The sequence below is a fragment of the Barbatula barbatula genome (assembly GCF_947034865.1).
Source record: "Barbatula barbatula genome assembly, chromosome: 3".
Taxonomy (NCBI): domain Eukaryota; kingdom Metazoa; phylum Chordata; class Actinopteri; order Cypriniformes; family Nemacheilidae; genus Barbatula; species Barbatula barbatula.
The window spans coordinates 15,350,241-15,368,586 of NC_136764.1; the positions used below are offsets into that span (position 1 = coordinate 15,350,241).

Below are 18,346 nucleotides of genomic sequence, written 5' to 3' on the forward strand. Positions count from 1 at the left end.
TTCACTGTACCATAAACGTCCATCATCACCTCAGTAACTACATACAGTAAGAACTGGAACATTCAATACAATACCATTTCTTGACAGACAACCAAATCAAATACAGAAAGTCATTGTTGTTCGCATTTGCCCCAAAGCATCACAAATGAGGAGCATGAATTACATGAATCATATAAGGAAGTTAGCCTCAGTGACAGCTTTGCTGATAAGTTAGAAAAACATCAGTTTATGTCACATAGACTATTGATGGGCAGCCAGACAATGTGAAATGTACCCACAGGGAGTTGGATGACAGAGTGCCCATGCATTTGGAAAATGAATTAGAAGAACTTGAGTAAACACAGCGTGAATGTAGGATTCTGTAACTGTACCATGAACAATAGGGAGTAAAGCATAGGCCTGACTGCTCACAGACTGTGTGGGAAGTCAGAAAGTTCATCCCCATTTATGAATGATATCTAAACATTACGCAATCGTCATCAATGATGAATCATGGGGAGTTGTGCTGAGTAATCCCTGTCATTATTACGTGTGTTTAGCTACATCACGTCATCTATTTAGGGGAGGATCCCTTTAACAGCTAGTCAAAATTATTTGTTATATCACGCAAGCTGCTTTCTCCAATCAATGTATGGATTTCTCTCCATCTGTTATGGAAAACTACAAAACAAAACAAAACCTGGAAAAGTAAAAAAAGGGGATAACTGGTCAGCACGTGCTATACAAGGTGGAGCAGGAGGATTTCAATGCAAAAAAGTCATTTTATGTCAGAAATAGGGAGCTGCCCACAATTGTGTACACTGGTATTACACAGTCACTCACATTTAGGGTTGCAAAGTTCCGGGAATTTTCAAGGCTGGAATATATAAATTGCCGGGAATATATGGGAATTATTGGGAATAAACAGGGAATTTACAAAATAGCAGGTCACCCTATAACAGGGAACCAAAATCTAATTGAGACGTCTACCCAAACATGGCATCTCTCAAAACAGTGTGTCCCCAAAACTAAATGGATGAGCTGTTTTAACATCACAAACACGCACGGCTTGTCTCCATGCACGCATCTTCCAAAAGAGATGAGACATACACGCTACCTATATCTATTCATGTGTGTCTGATTTAAATTGGATTAAATGATGTGACAACACTGAATACTATTTATTTGACATAGCAGACAATAAAGACAATAAAGCAGTGTTATTATTATTTTGGTCTTATTTCGTATAAAGAAAAAGCACCGACAAGAGAAACCATTAAAGTACCGGATCGACAAGCTGTATCGATAAAAGTAGCAATACCGTTTAAATCTTACCGATACCCATCCCTACTTACACTGCTTGCTGCAGGGCTATTAAGACCACACCCCCTACATGCGCTGTGCATTCTTCCATAACATAATACAGATCATTTATTGAATCCTGCACACAAAATAACGTAAAAAATATCCATAAATATTACATTTATGTTTAAATCCATGTGCTGTAAGGTATTGTGCTAATTATACATTGTAAAAACAAATACACTGCAGCGTCTCCCATAAAATGTATTTACTTGGACGGTCCGCCCAGGTATATTAATGCCTGCCCAAGTATATTTGATGTCACATTTTGTAATTGTTTCCATCCATGATAATGACTGTATCTGTAATCGATTAACTAATGGATAAACAGTGCTTCCTCGTCTTCTCTCTCTACTGACTTGTTTGGTGTGAGTAGCGCTTGGCCGCGTGCTCACATCCTCTTCTGTGTTTGCATGCACTCTCTTCCAATGAGCTCCAAGAAGAAAAACAAATGTCAAGTGCTAACACTTAACAGATATGGCGTTACAAAGTCTGTCAAAATCCTGTGGAAAACACTGCACTGACTGAGCAGATATTTAGGTGAGATAATAAATAAACTGTCTAAAAAAGACCATCACCACAAACAATCCCTTAGTCACCTGGGTGGGAAATCCCCACCGTCCAGACTCTGACTACCACAGGAATATTGAAGCGACACTTCTACATTTGAGTTAGAAGATTACAACCATTCAAATAAGTTTTGATATTACTTGGTTAAATATATTATATGGTATTAAAGTTTAACTAGCCAATGCCCAATTGTGTTAATTCAGTAGCTAGCCAGCCAGTAAATCAGATATGCTAAATGTAAGCTAGCACTATTTCATTGACAATTTATGAGGCTTGCGAACACCAACTGTGATGCTCTTTCTTCTACTTCCCCCATTCGCGTAAAACCAATGTTAGTCAATAAATACCACTATTGATTATTAACCGCTATTAACATTCTTAAAAAAAAATTTTTAAAGTAAATAATGAAATGATTTTCTTTTTTTTTTACTATCAGTTTAATGGTCACATGAGAGTATATGAGATATTGGAGAGATAAGGCCAATGAACTAGACATGTCTTGAAAAGAAAATTTTGTTAGTTCGCATGCCTTGCAAATAAAGAGCATGTCTTTGTTGCAGAAACGTACACACAAATTAACAAACAGCAGAAGACTGCTGTGGTGCAGTGTGTCAGACACCTGAACTCAACTTAAATACTGTTTCTTATTCCATTAACAATTAAGAATTAACATTCTTATTTACATTAAGGGGTGCCTTTCAAGCAGCAGATACAAATAGAGTATTCTTCCACCCATATTAACCTGTCAATTGGATAAATTACTATTGCTTAGAACACTTAAAAATAAATAAATAAAACACTTATGATAAACTTGTGTTCCCATGGTCAATCCGCCAAAAAGATTCATAACAATCTATTAAAATCTACAGGAATCAATGTGTTGCCTAATTGTGTGGCCAATAATTTATCTTCTTTGCAATACAGCAAGACAACTTTAGAGGCTTTCTACAGCATCGCCTATCAAAAATAATCTTTTAGATAATAATCATAACATCAATTAATCAAAACATAATTGAATATAACCACAACTTGTTAAAGTGAACGGTATTGATGATATTCCATTCAAAACATCTGCATAACAAAGACTGCAACTTGAGGTTTTATTAACCCATTACAAAAGATTTTAGTGTCAGCTACTTAAACCTCAACCAAATAACAATGTTTTTTAGCTTTGTGGTAAGCGAGTAAATATATATCAAATTAGTCTAAAACATGTAAATCTACATAACTGTCTAAGAACATGACAAATGAATCCCCTCACCAAGTAAAAGCGTTTTATTGGAGAAACTCTGCAGTTATTGAAAACTAAGCTAAAACCACTGGTAGGGTACTTTACATCCTAACTGGGATGCAGGAGGAAAAGGTCCTGGTGTGGAAGAGCCACTATTCCCTCATCTCACGTGTCCTGACAACTAATGGGAAAGACTGGACAGCATTCATCATGCCCAGGGGCAGTGATCGACACCCACAGTGACTGTACTGTACATCAGTAATCTCTAACTACAGCAATAAAGCACTTAAAACAATCCTATGCTGTAACACCAACGCAGATTGCCGAGATAAAGGAAAAGTTCATCGCAAAATCTAATTGTGTTATTTTTTTACTAACCCACATGATGTTGAACATGTTTTAAGACCTCCTGGCATCTTCGGAACACAAATAAAAGATATTTTAGGTGACATCCGAGAGATTTCCAGGCCTCCTCATAGACCTCATGCTTAAAGTTGTTGTCAAGGTCCAGAAAAGTCCTAAAGACGTTGTAAAATTGGTTCATCCTCTCATAGTGGTTCAATTTAATTTTATAAAGCGCCAAGAATCCTCCATGTGCGTAAAACAAAACAACGACTTTTCGCACATAAAGTATTGTCCTCGCTTAAAAAAAATAATTGAGCTACTACAAATTGATGGACCAATTTATCGATGTCTTTGGCACTTTTCTGAACCTTGACAACAACTATAAACATTTGGTCTAAGAGGAGGCCTGGGAACCTCTCGGATGTCACCTAAAATACATTTATTTGTGTTTCCGAAGACGCCGGCAGGTCTTAAAACATGTTGAACAACATTGTGGGTGAGTAAAACATAACACAATTTTGATTTTGAGATGAACTTTTCCTTTATGTCTGCAATCTGCCATGCTTGATTTGTTTTAGTCAATAAGCATCAGTAAAGTACTAAGTGCTGTGAAATTGACTGGACTAAATATGTTTCTCCAAAATTAAACAGAGACGAGAAAAACGAGAGTCTGGAGAGTAAAACGCAAGTTTCAAAAGAGGATGTGATAGTGACACTAAACATCCAGCTCTCCTTGTCCACACGGACCACTAGTTGCATATCCTGGATAAGCATGAGACCAACTTTGTCCAATGATTCGATTTTGAACGGCTAAATTCCAGTGAAATTTAGATATCATTCTTACGTGGCTCAAGCTACATTTCAATGTTTGTTGAAGTTGGTTTGTAGGCATTGCAGAACACAAAGCCTCAATCTTCCTCTGGGCGAGAGGATGCGTGTCTTCAGTCATCTCTTTTCTTGAAAAGAAAAAGAGACGAGTGGCTGTGGCTTTTGCGGCCTGGCTTGCCTTTACACGCAGGGATGCTTGTCCCACCTAGACAGAGATACAAGGCCTAGAGGCAGCACTTATTGAACTACAGCTTTAGCTCCTAGACACTCCACACTGGCAATCAAAGCAGCACCCTGAGAGGGCCCTAAAACCGCAAAGCCACTACAGATACATGGCAACATGAACAACTGACTGCAAAGAAGGCCTCAACGTGTTTATTACGGTGCAAACACACTGAAAGTCTGCAGAAGGAATCTGCACCTCCAAGAAACACACCCGTACCTGCAGGCCTGGATGAGTCACGCTGTGCTGCAATAATACAAATAATGACACTTTTTATAATACTCATTACGCAAGCCACTCGGACTACTAGATGCTTCAGCGATCTAGGTTAAGAGCTAAAGCCGCAGTGTGTGCGCACTGAGCTATACAGCAGCCATACATTCTTCATCTGAATCAACCTCTTGTCCTTCAAGACTGTAATGCCGCATTGGTCACAAGTGAGTCTTTCTTTTCTTGCTGAAAGTGGATGTAATGAAAATAACAATGGCAGTGATGAGACTACCGTGGCTTTTAATGACTGAAGCTACCAAAGATGCATGGAAGCAGAAAAAAAGGAAAGCCATGCTTTGCTTCCGAAAGCAGGCAGAGTTTAGTTTCCCATCCAGGGAAAGTGACGGATGCAGGTAGCCTACAGTGGGCTCTTTTGGGGGTCCGTTTTAAGCCTGTCATTTAAAAGCCACACATTGTGAGGCCTCCTCGCTCACGTTTAAAGCATTTTTATGATAACGTTTGTAAAAAAAGGCAAGAGTCTTTCAGTGAGGTAGACATTTTACAACAACAACACTTAACCTTACACATTTTAACGATGTGTACGTGAACTGTTTGATCCGTGATGGCTATTTTCAGCAGTTAAGAGCAAATCTCCCGCCACACACACTTGACTTCACGCGCAGGTAACGTTCACTTAACTTAACGCACAAACTTCGAGATCTGCAGCCTGAGAAAACACCGAAAACACATCTTACTCATTGAAGTCACGTATGACTATTAAAAGACGCTCTCAAAAAGGTGTTTTACATCAGTGGCATGAAATGCAGTGTAGTGATAATCTGTGACAGTCCTAACTTACCTGTCAGACTGACGGTTCTCTCGCGAACGCCAGGTGTGTGAACAAAACTTCACTTCAAGTCGCTCCCGGGCGTAAACGGCGATGTGCGACTGCGGATTTTAACGTGTAAACTCTTCTCGTCATATAGTTGTCGCTTTACAACCCGTGTCGGTTTGTCGTACATTCTAGCTCACGATTCAGTCGGTGAAGCGGAGTAGCGTCATAACTCAATCTTTCTGCTTGTACACGCTTCTATTGACAACCCACTCTTAAAGAGACACGACACTTTTATTATGACCGCAAACCCAAGGCTTCACCGCAACTAATATGGATTATGAAAATGCTTAGAAAAGTAAAATAACACATATCTAATAGAAATGTGTCTGGGGAATGTGTACATTGGCGTTTAATGTAAGGCAAGTCGTTTAGTCGTCACTCACACGCTGATTCGTGTTTTCTGGTACATTTGATCATTAATATGAACTCAATAAGTCACATTTAAAACAGTTTATTTTTAATCACAATGAAAAGAGTGCATTATAAACAAAAATAAAGAAGATTTGGGGACGTGTATTTTGTTTGTTTGATAAAAAATCTTAAATGTCAGAACCGTCAGCCTGTCTCTTACACTGGGGGTATTTTTCTATAGAGTCTATAGAGGAGTGAAATAATTACAACCTCAGACTTGTGCTTATGATGATGATGATGATAAAATTACATTGAATAAGGGTGCTCGAGCGCCATCATGCGGACATTGTAAAACATTGCCTTCCAACTGCGAAGACATACCATTTGTATATATACCTGTATAAATACATTTAGAAAATCTAAGACTCTAATGGTAATATGTTACATTTTCAAAATAGTACAATTTACTAAATCTATTATCTACTAAAGACATTCAAAAAGGTTCAATCAACACAAATCATATTTTCAGTATTTATTTATTAATAGTATTTATGCATCTATCATTTTTTAAGCACAATGTAGCTGTTTAATTTTATTGGCATGGCTAGTCTATTCAAATGTAAATCGGGATTATGAGTGAAAAGTTTCAAATATGACCAGTTCGATTTCAGTCATTATCAGATTTAACATGAGAATATAGTCTAGGAATGAACAACAAAGCTACTTAAGACATTTCACACCATGACTGGTACAATGACTGCATACATTTCCCAGACACATTTCCATAACATTTGTGCCAGGAATCCAGTCTGATTTTCTCTTTTTCTCTCTCTATGATTCAGACCCTTAATTTGTTTTGATCCACTGCACATTTGACACTCATTCACAACCCATTAATGATCTGTCTATGTGTCGCTTCTCTGCTCTCTATGTTTACTTCAGCACTTCCAGTGGTTTTAACCCGCTGTTGACCTCCTCACTTGCTTAATTTGCCTTGCCGTACAACATACATGTTTGACCTCTCTGTTACTCCCATTTGCAGGATAATTTGTATTTGGACTACTTGCCTGGTTCTGAATACCTAGCTGATTTATTGTTATATATATATATTTGTTTTGAGTCCAATGAATCAGAATCACAGTGGTCCGAGACAGTCATAAAACAGTGTAACTTGTAAGAAGATAATGTTTAATCTCTACTTTCATCTTTTCATTATTAAGCATGTTCTGTTAAAACAGCACACATTTCAAAATCACACATGAATGTTGTTTCATTGCATAATATATTCCACTTGCAACCCAATTCAAATAGATTTCTCTTGACGATATACATTAATGATGCATCAGAGTTGAACTATGAAACCAATTATCGTGAAGGGATTCATTGTATAACCTTAATTTGATTTGCTTTTCAAATTACACTTGGAGTTAAATACACACAAAGCAAAAAAATGAATGAAGAGAAAACAGAAAAGACAACTCTCTAACAAAGTTAAGTCATAATATACAAGGCACGCATTAGTAAATCAGAAACAAAAAGGTGGAAACCGAATAAAAGAACAGAATCTTATAGAAATCTTCACTAAACAGAACATTTCTAGTTTGTGCTCTTCACTCGTTTCTCATTTGATGAATCCAAGGCAAGCAAGGTAAAAGCACTTGATTGTTGAATGACAAACTGACAATAGATTACATGACTCACAAAAGATATCTAGCATGGTAAGAGTGTGTGAATACAGACAATTTGTACATCATGGAAAACACTGTTCCCGATAATAACATCCACACCCCAGTGAAATATGAGGGGCACTGCCCTCGATATCAGCACGTCGGTAGGCAAAAACTACCGTCATCATCTGAGCATTATGGAAGGCACAGCTCCCGATAATGATTCTGGATCAGATATAACATTGTTTTAAAAGGAATACTGTAGAGACTGTTATTTAATCAAAGTGAAATATACGGGTACGTACTGCCAATTGTTTTTTTTTCTGCTGCTTTAGTTTTGTGCACCACGTCAGTCTCTGGTCAAAGCTTTTAAAACAAAGTTACCTCCATAGCAGATGCTGCTTTCACATTTCGACAGTATAACTGTCATAATTATGGAAGGCACTGCTTCCGATAATTATACATTTGGTAAAAAAGGCATTACAAAAGCTATTTATAGTGATCTCTGTCACTGATAAATAAAAAAATTATAAATAGAGATTTCAAATCCACATAGGAAGGCTTGTTTCTACTTCCGTTCTGAATTATATGTCAGAATTGACCTGTAAATTGACATCAATCCAAAACAGAGTACCCAACCGAAAACCTGATGGAAAATATCATGCCTTTAAAGTGTTGAAAGAGCACCGGTGAGTTGGATACAGACACTATATTGACAATGGTCGATTGTAAACCATCAAGCTTCAACTCCAGACTGGCATCCATTACTCAAGAAGTTCCTTAAAGGAGTGTCAAAGAAAATAATAAAACAGTAATACATTCCAAATTTGTAACAAGAGTCTAAACTAGGCTTTAACGTACACCACAAACTGAGTTAAACGTAATTTTGACTGCAGTCTCACTGAAAAACACTGAGGTAACCTGTAAAATGAATAATGGAGCACCATACAATTTGAATTATTTGAATCGTCCTCTTTGATATTGAGTGATGCTTTGTAAGTGCATAAAGGGAGAGATCTATTTGCCTAAATTTGATTATCCATATCCCACACTTCCCCAGCAAGTGTGTTGGCACAGCCTTGGATGGTCCAAGTGGCTAAAGCAAACTGGTTCTTGAATTGATCCATATCGGCAGATTCCAGGTCCTTTTCAATAGCGCTGAGGTGATCCAACAGAGCTGCCATAGTATGCTCCCCAGAGCCTAGAAGAATGTGCCGGAATGCGCTCTCCAGTGGAGACACAAATGGGGAAAGGAGGTTTCCTTCCACCTTCAAACAAACACGTGACATTAGTGCCCGCATAACCTTAAATTTCAGAACCGCTGCTCTGTTTCTAAGACTGAAAATCCAAAAGAAGAAACTGGATGTTACTGACCCTCATGATGCGGTTGTTGATGATGCGACACTGCTCCAGGTCGTCAAGATTGCTGTTGTGTATGACATTTTCAAGGGCATTGGCAGCACGATCATATGAGCCCTGAGCAGACAGAAGCCACTGCATAGTCAAAGTGTTTGGTAGGCGTCCTGACTGTGAAGAATAATTAAAGTCTATTAAAGCTCTGCATTTTTGTATTTTAAAAATAACACAAAAACGTGAGGCATATAAGTTCAGCTGGGTTTTTACAAAGCATTTCTCGTAAGAAGCAACAGACTCACCCCTTGGAGTCCTTTAACTGAAGAGCTGATTTGGGACACATATTGGTGGATGATATTGTTATACTTTGCCACATTCAGCCTGATCAAGTGGTCGTGTACGAGCCGAAGAGTAACCAGGCCGGCCACCTCGCCCGCCGCCTTGGCCAGTATGACAGTTTGGTCAGAAGTGTACCCATCCAAATTCTGTTCAGTATCCTCAACGGTGCCATATGGGTACAGCTTTGACCTCTAAAAAAAACCCAACAGGCAGAGGTTGACCTGAATTTCTATCATCAATCATGACTCTACATGAATGTATTTGACTTCATTTTACATATTCAATGAAGCCCAACAGCCTGAAGTGCCAGAGCTTACCGAAGCAAATCGAAACGAGAATGACGGGACACCAGAGAAGGTTTGGAACGTATAGACGGAGTCAGACAAACCCATGGGCTCGATTCTGTAAAAGAAAATAAATGTCAAAACTATGACCTCTGACAACAGAACACGTTTAAACTCAACGTCTTTAGCGTGTACAGTGGAGGACAAACATACATAGAATTTTCCCAGTTGGATGCAGAAAACTGCTCGTGGAGGGATTTGCTTTTATCAGTTGGAGAGGAGACCTGTATAGAAATAAATCATAGGAAATTTTAAATATATATATATATATATATATATACACACATTAAGAGAACACTACAAGGTTATTTTCAGTTTTTATGTGTTGAAGTAAAATTTGTGCATTCTGCATGTCATTATGTGCAAAGATGCATGAAAGAAAAAAACAGGCAAAACATTTTTAAACCAGTCATCAAATACATGTTTAAACATTATTGTTGTGTTAAACATAAACATGAATATGAACTTGTTTCTTTGCAGTATTCAAGATCTACACAAATTGACTAATTTTCTGGAAATAAATGCAAATAAAAAACATTTTCACTTGGAATTTGGGAGAAATGTTGTCAAGCGTTCATTAGTAAATTCAGGAAAAATAAACGATTTGTTGTGGACTACTTTTCTGTATGTAAAATACAAATTCAATATTTTATGCATGTATGTATCTATGTATGTATGCATGCATGCTTAGTAATAATAAAAAAACGTCATCACCTGTTTCATAGTACTCTCAATTAACTCATACAAGAGTGGGCTGGCAGACGCTTTGAAAAGCTCAGAACCTAAAGAACAGATATCAGATAATCAGCATCAAATTCAAACTTAAAGTGATGATTCATTAGCAGAACAAAGACATTTAAACAGGGTTGGAACAATCTGAGGGTGAGTAAAATTACAGAATTTTCAGTTTTGGGTGAACTATACCTTTAAATCAAATGATGTTTCTCACAAAATAACTTTGTACAAACCTGAAACAACTCCATCGAGGCTGATATAAGAAACCACTTTCATATTTAAGGAAGTCAAGTAACCCTGTGATTACAAAAGCCACAACATTTAGTCAATGGTTAAACTGATATCTGCAAAATAATGTGGGAATATCACAACAACATACTAATGCTGCATAATCTGAAGTAATTACCGTCACAATCACATATAATACCTATCATGCAATGTGATGAGGTTATGAGACGATACTGTAGCCTACCCTTCGACTGTTTTAATAGTTTATCATTACAAAACAGCACCAACAATTTTACAACATTTTATAAAATAAAGAATTTATCATAAATTTACATAAAATTTTAATAAAACCTGAACTTGTATGATTGAAACAAAGTTTCTTTGGGAGGAAAAGTTTAAGAACCACTTATATAATGACTGCTTCAGGATATTTTTTACATGTCAGTACAGCTTGTACACGTGAATGTTCAGTAAGAAGCTAATATTATATTACATATAATTGGAAATGCATTCAAACCTCCAACCACTCTGTGGCGCCAACATGTCCAAATTCACCAGCACTCCAACTAGCAAACACTATGCTTCTTTTTGGCCTGAATCCATCTGAGAAAGAAAGTTGCAGACGGTTTATTTAGTTCAGACATTTTTATAATAAATTTCAGCCTGCATAAAACAAAAAACAGATATGGGAAGGCTTGGAATATCTCATGATATGAGCAGACAACATCTTCAGTAAAATAGTATTCATTTCCCTTTCCATGCATGACTTCCTCCGGCACTGGGTCACTAGTTTTTTTTTAGTGATGTAACAGAAGATGGAAGCATCAGGATTAATTCTTCTCTAGTCTGGGTGTTGTGAAGGTGTTTTTCTTTATCATGGAGAGGATAACGTCATCATCCACCACTTTTATCTCATATGGACGCCCAGGATGTATTTGTTGCTGAACTTAGCTTTGTGTTGTATTTTTCTAAGAATGTATCAGATTGTTGATTTGGCTGCTTTTAATGTTCCTGGCATCTTTCTGATGGATTTGTTGCGTTTTTTCAATCTAACTATGGTCGGTTTCACTCGTATGGAGATCTTCCAGAACCCCATGATGTGGGTTCACATCAACAGCTTCCAAATACAAACACCACACGTAGAATCAACTCCAGACCTTTAACGTGCTTCATTTATGAAGAAATTATGCAAGGAAAAGCCCATCCATGTTAATAAAACAGCTTCTGATTCAACTGTCCAATTACTTTTGGTCCCTTGAAAGAGGGGTGAGCTTCATATTAAACTGCTGTAATTCCTTTCTAAATAAAGCCAAGTGTGTGCATTTTAAGACAATATCCATTACAAAATTGTAACTCGAACACACTTCGACACACAGCTAAAATAACCAAAAATGTGCTTCTGTGCAAATATCTATGGACCTAACTGTATATGTACACTTTTGTATGTTCCAGTATATGGATTTGTAATTTATGGGAAAATTCTTAGTGATTCTCCTTCTTCACAACTCCTTCCTTGTGGAACGTGGAATTAGTAACTTTGTATAAGCACATATCGTACTATTGCTCTTTTATGACATATCACTTATTGCTCCCTGAATTCTTTGCAAGTCACTTTGGATAAAAGCGTCTGCTAAATTACAAAACGTTAATGTAAAAGAAATGATAAGACCCGATAAAAAACATTAAAACTACTTTTAACTTTTATATTTAATATAATATAATTATTTACCATTTTTGATCATGTTAGTGATAGTTTTGGCCAACTCAACCAGCAAACTAGTGCCAACTGTGCTTCTGGCATATCCAGTGCCCCAGGCATCCCTCTGTGCTCCAATCACAACATACCTGTCTAAATCAAAAGATAAAGACAAAAGCCATATGATTAGTGACCAGGAACAACTCTTTACATCGCACACAGGCTTGATTTTATGTACAATGCGACAGAATACCTGCATCCACGTAGCCTTTAATCACTCCAAACACATTGTGGATTTTTGTCTCAGTGAGGACATTGTTTACTTCAACTGTGATAACATCCCCATCATCACCAAGTCTATAGCTGACATCCCTCAGAAGTCCATCATTCCAGTAACGATAATCTTGTCCGCCCATCTTCCTGTTTAAAAACAGGTTAAAAAAAAGTGACAACATATGTAAACAGAAGAATGACAATGGCGTAACACAAATAATTACAATGAAATAATAAACTGTACCTCATGATTTCAGAAGCCTGTCTTACACTGATAGTCTGAGCTGGAATATTAGGTAGGCCGGAGGAGCGAGCCGGAGGAAACTGGGTATGATTGAAGGAAGGGAATCCTGGAGTGTAGGGATCACCAGTTCCAAGATGAACCTTCATGAGAGTGACGGAAGACAGAAACTTAACTTCACAAGCACTTCTAAATGCACAACTAATGTTATAACAGACAGTTTTCAAAGCATAAAATAAAAACAATCCATCTGTTGGCCTATATACTTACGTGGCCAAAAAGAGCTGTGTCGTAATTAATTTTATAGTCAACAAGGTCAGGGTAGATCAACACTGCACTGGCGTTTAATATCTCAGCATTAGCAACCTGTAATATGCCAATAAAAACACAATGAATATTGAAGGTAAATATTTTATTTAATCTTACTATATACTTTATCAAATGTAATAAGAGCACTGACCTTCTCTGCAAAACTTATTTTTCCAGCTCTGACCAAGACAACCTTTTCACTCACTTCAACTTTCAAGTCTTTGAGACATCTGAAATCTTCCGGTCTTCCATAGTGAGCATAGACAGCAGGACCCTAAACAACCAATCCAGTGTAGTTTAATACAATCTGCAAAATCTTACAATTAAAAATACATCACAACATACTATATCAGAGTTTCTTGAGTCACTGGTCAATAAACGCTTTTATTGTAAACTGTACAAAATTGAACTTTAATAGTCTGTGCAAAATCCCCTTTTGTGCTTCACAGAAGAAAGAAGATACAGTATAGGATTAGAGAGGCATAAGAATGTAACCTAGACTACGAAAAACTTGTGAAAGTGTTTAAATACTAACCTCCGCTGTTCTTGATGCACTGTAAGCCAAAAAGCCGTCAGTTGATCCAACAGCTTTACCACGGAACAGCACTCTGTTATTTGATGAACCGGGTCCCTCAATCTTAACGTAGTGCTCATCTGTCCATGGGGCCATTCCAAGAGCGTGGAATTTCTCCATAATGTTATTAGCCAGTGCCTCATCTCCAGAAGTGCCCGCCAGGTGGTTCGCACTAGAGAATTCCCTGAAGGAGAGAAAAAACACAAAGATTTAGAAACATGCTCAGCTTGGATAAACTCTCAATTTGCAGAATGGAAAAACCAAGAGTACAGTAGTGTGTGTGTAAAATCACCTGAGGGTGTTTTTAATGTTGGAGGTTGTTAGTCTTTTCTTCAGAAATGCTCTTATATCACTCCAGTCCAAAGACGCAGGTTCATCTATTATTAGTGGGACATTGTCCACAATGTCTGGACAAGTAACAACCTTTGTGTCGTTTTTACCTCTGTGAGACAGGTAACCCATGAGGTATCCTAAAAGACAAAAATATAAAAACGAAATGGCTAAAACTTTATTGGAAATCTGAATATTATCCACGTTTATGGTTACAGGTATTTAAAATATTTCTCAAATTAAACAACAAACTATAACAATACAAGAAACAAAATCATGATGTGACAGTGGCAGGATTTCCATCTCATCTCATGACTCTGCAAGTGAAACATTTGTCTCGCAACAAATACAAATGTTAAGTGAGGAACAACAGTATTTCCCAGCAGTTTTAGGTAAAAACAGATTAAACAAAATGAACATGTAATATATTTTCTCGTATATGTTATTAAAGGGATCATTTACCCTCAGGTTGTTCCAAACATGTATACATTTATTTATTCATCGAAACACAAAGAAAGATATTTGGAAGAATGTCAGTAACCTAACAGATCTTATCCCCGATTTACTGCCATCATAAGGAAAATAAATACAATGGGAGTAAATTGAGGGATGAGATCGGTTCGGTTACTGACATTCGTCCAAATATCTTCCTTTCTGTATAGCAGAACAAGGAAATTGATACAGGTCTGAGTGGGGGGGGATTATGACAGAATTTTCAGCTGTCCCCCTTAAACTGACCAGAAATGAAGAGGAGCAGAATGCCAATGACAATGAAGCAGATGTTTCTGGGAGAGCGCTGACTTAGCTTGGTGGGGAAATATGAACCATTATGTTGATTCATGTTTTCACCAACTCCATTGGCCTCTACCTCCTCATCCATGTCAGAGGAGAGCTTCATCTCCACCTGGCTGTTGTCACCCTCCATGTTCTGGGTCAGGTTAAAGCGCGTATAAGAACGTGGCTCCCCATTGAACTGGAAAGATATAATTATAAGATCAAGGTAGGAAATTTAGTGTGGTCTTAAGCTCTCTTCACTGTGAGAACATTCAAAACTTGTGGGGCACAAGTCATGATGGTGAGTCTAAGATCTCTTTTACCACATCTTGACTTCTTGATCATTTAATGTTCCTATACTTTTTATTCATCTTACAGTATATGTGTGTTAAGGACAGTGCTTCAATAATACCTCAAAATGTATTTTTTCAGATATGTAAGATCATATGCGATGATTTAAAATGTTGATGAAAAGTCTTTCTTACAATTTTTGATATTGTTGTCCTGGCTTGATCCATTGTGGCTTCAAAGTATTGCTGCAAGAAGAATAAAGAAAAAAAGTTTTACAAATGTTAAAACTGTTTATAACAGACAGATTATACACTTTTCTGTAGGTGGCACCAACTAATGTGAAAAAAGTCAACTTTCTAAAAAAAATAACGTTGTTCTAGAAGTGTAATGTGTCAATAGACTTGTGATTCCTTGCAGAAACACCTACAGGATTTTCCTTTTTCCTTTCCTTTTTTATAAGATTAAAGGTTAACCAAACAAACCACAGACAGACACACACGTGTCCTTGAGACACCCTCGACCACGAAAGAATAACCACAAAACAAACATCTCCAGATGTTCAGGAATAACAAAACCCATAAAAAGTAGCCTTACAAAAATTTGTCAGCCATACGACTCAATGCTCTGTGGCCAGCCCTGGACTCTTTTCAGACACATGTATGCTAGAGATAGGAGTATTAATTCGGGTTACACCCTACTACGCAAAGAACGCACACACACACACACACACACACACACACACAATCAGATCAAACTAATGCTCACGTCCGTCGGGGCTTGATGTTTAACCTCCAATATCTTTTCGCCAGAAACTCTTATGAACTCCAGTAGGCACCTCTAATTCTTATACAACACTTTGTCTGAATGTGCAAGTACTTAAGGATGTGCTATCAAAGCGGAAACAATGAGAACCAAAAAATTATCTAAATTAACCTATAAAGTCAAAATAAAATGAGAATCATTACAATAATCACACTTATAGTTTATTACCTTACATTCAAAAACATTTTCTGCTTTGGTAAATCGGCTCCACTTTGTAAGATTTTCAAAGAGAGTGCCTGTGGTTTAATCCATTCCCACAATAGACCCCCACTACACTAAGCTATCATGTGACTATGTCACAGCCACATAATTCATTTTTTCCGTGAAGTAGGTGAAATAGGTGAAGTAGACTGAACTAGTTTCATTTACTCCTATTTTAAAATAGCCTCTCATGGTGTTATAAATACATAGACTACTTGTCTTTCTGACCCCACAGATTGATGTAAAAAATATTCTGGAATACAATCAAAACCTGGCTAAGAATGTGCAGACACTTATTCATTAATCTGTTTAAAGAAGATTAACAACTCCATTCCAGATCATGTGAGGGTCACATGGTGGGAAATGTGTTTGTAAAATAACCTTTGAAATTAAACTTCGTTGTAGAAATATATTCTTTACTTCTCAAAATACACTTGTCACCTGCATCTTTTGAGAAATCCCCTTGCGATTGAATAATGTCAAATCATTTAGCCCAGTGCAAGGTTATGCTGGCGATCTCCGTGAAGGACAAGCTCAAAGACGCAATAAAAACGTCGGATCAACCCCCCGACCCCAGCACTCAATCTCAAAGAAAAAGCACAATTTTGTAACACTGCAACAAAATGACTTTACCAAAAGAGTAAAGAAAGTCACTTCTTTTTTATTTCAAAACTTCACATTTTAAAACGTGCATGTACAATAAAAAATGTGTTTAAATATACTAATATTCTAATACGAAATTTGACTTTTTTGCGCAAGGAGATGCCGTCTGTCAGTGTCATAAAATTCGAGCGTTTTCAGAGCACGTGGACCTTTCCAATGCTGGGTTAAGACAAACGTTCTCTTATGTCCAAGCACGTAATACGCGTGTAAAACTTTTAATTCGTTTTCTTATCATTCTTACCATTTCGAGTAATTTAATTATTTGAGATATCAGCCTAAAAAGTGTGCATAACATCACTGGTTTACAATTTTAAGGCACGTACCGCCGTGCAGGTGGCAAAAAGCTAAAATTCCGCAAACATGACATTTATATTAGTAGACCAAACGGTCTAAAAAGCCTTACCGAGGTTTTAAAGCTCCAGCCTTCGTGAAGGCGAAAGTCACGATAGCGCACCCTCTCTATATCGAGATCTTTCCTCGAGTGTGTCACATATAACCTTGAACACACGCCCACACCGTCTTGTTGCCATAGAATAGACAGTTGGAGGCGGGTCTCGTTGGCGTCACATCCCATCATATGTGTAGGTTAGGCACAGTTTAAAGAGCTGACATAAATGTACTATGTCTATACTTTCGTTAATCTGTGCTTTTCCATACCTTCGTATAATTTTTATTGTGTCATTTTTGGAAAAACGAGTATTTTTCCTGTTCGTGTTTCTAGGCTAGATTTCTGTAGTCTAATATAAAATCCATGCATTTACATATTATTTACTGAATATGCAGTCTAATTAAATAAGGTAGTAAAACATAATCTTGTATGTTGAAATCTTATTCACATGCTGCTGGTTAAATATTACACTGCCTTTTTTTAAATAATATACTGACATGTATAATAAGTGGGAAATTGAGTCTTGTATGTTGAATCTTTATATTAAAAATTGTATATCTAAAAGGTTGCTTTATTTCAAAGTGCCTGATCAGCAAAAAATTACACCAGAAATTTAGAGAACACAGATGCCAAAGTAATCCAACCTGGGACAGATTTTCCAGGAGGTGCTGCGGAAAATTCAGACTAAACAACCAATGTGGGTTTTCATCGAAGTTTAGCAGCACCTGTAAAAATACTGTGGAAAAAAGGAAAAAATGTGTTAAATAAGTTCATTTAAACTGTGTCTGTAAATTTTGGAGAGACTTAATTCGCTTAATGCAGAAGCTCATACTGTATCATACTGATAGATGTTGATGAAGCAGAGTAGCTATTAAGCCTATAGAAAATCTTCAATACGATGAAAAATTTGATTACATTTGCTGCAAAATTACAGCAAAGTTTTACATGTTTTTTTCCCATGATGCAAAATTCTATTCAATTTGTTGCAATATTACAGCAAAGTTTGACAGTGTAGGTGAATAGTTCAAATGTAATGTTACGATTTGACCAGTGTCCTCAACTGAATTTTAAACGAAAAAGCATATAGAAGCATCTTTGTGATATAATGCATTCCTAAATGTATA

General features: G+C 37.0%; 2 protein-coding genes across 2 annotated transcripts in view; both read right to left on the reverse strand.

Annotated features, from left to right (window-relative positions):
• The window catches only part of tnk2b (tyrosine kinase, non-receptor, 2b), a gene marked incomplete at its 3' end in the record, with an annotated part of 64,186 nt that extends 58,343 nt beyond the window's left edge, over positions 1–5,843 (reverse strand). The window contains exon 1 of the mRNA XM_079452740.1: positions 5,608–5,843. The remainder of the gene's footprint in view (positions 1–5,607) is intronic.
• A 677-nt stretch (positions 5,844–6,520) lies between these two features.
• Positions 6,521–17,336, reverse strand: tfr1a (transferrin receptor 1a). The gene is made up of 18 exons (XM_079452097.1): positions 17,238–17,336; positions 15,343–15,393; positions 14,822–15,056; positions 14,046–14,223; positions 13,715–13,937; positions 13,331–13,453; positions 13,141–13,236; positions 12,874–13,013; positions 12,610–12,776; positions 12,390–12,509; positions 11,178–11,263; positions 10,666–10,729; positions 10,412–10,479; positions 9,851–9,921; positions 9,671–9,755; positions 9,317–9,544; positions 9,036–9,188; positions 6,521–8,929 (listed from the first exon to the last, which is right to left on the reverse strand). The coding sequence occupies exons 2-18, from the start codon at positions 15,373–15,375 to the stop codon at positions 8,687–8,689; spliced, it is 2,313 nt and encodes a 770-aa protein (XP_079308223.1). The 5' UTR covers positions 15,376–15,393; positions 17,238–17,336; the 3' UTR covers positions 6,521–8,686.
• Positions 17,337–18,346: the final 1,010 nt, after the last annotated feature.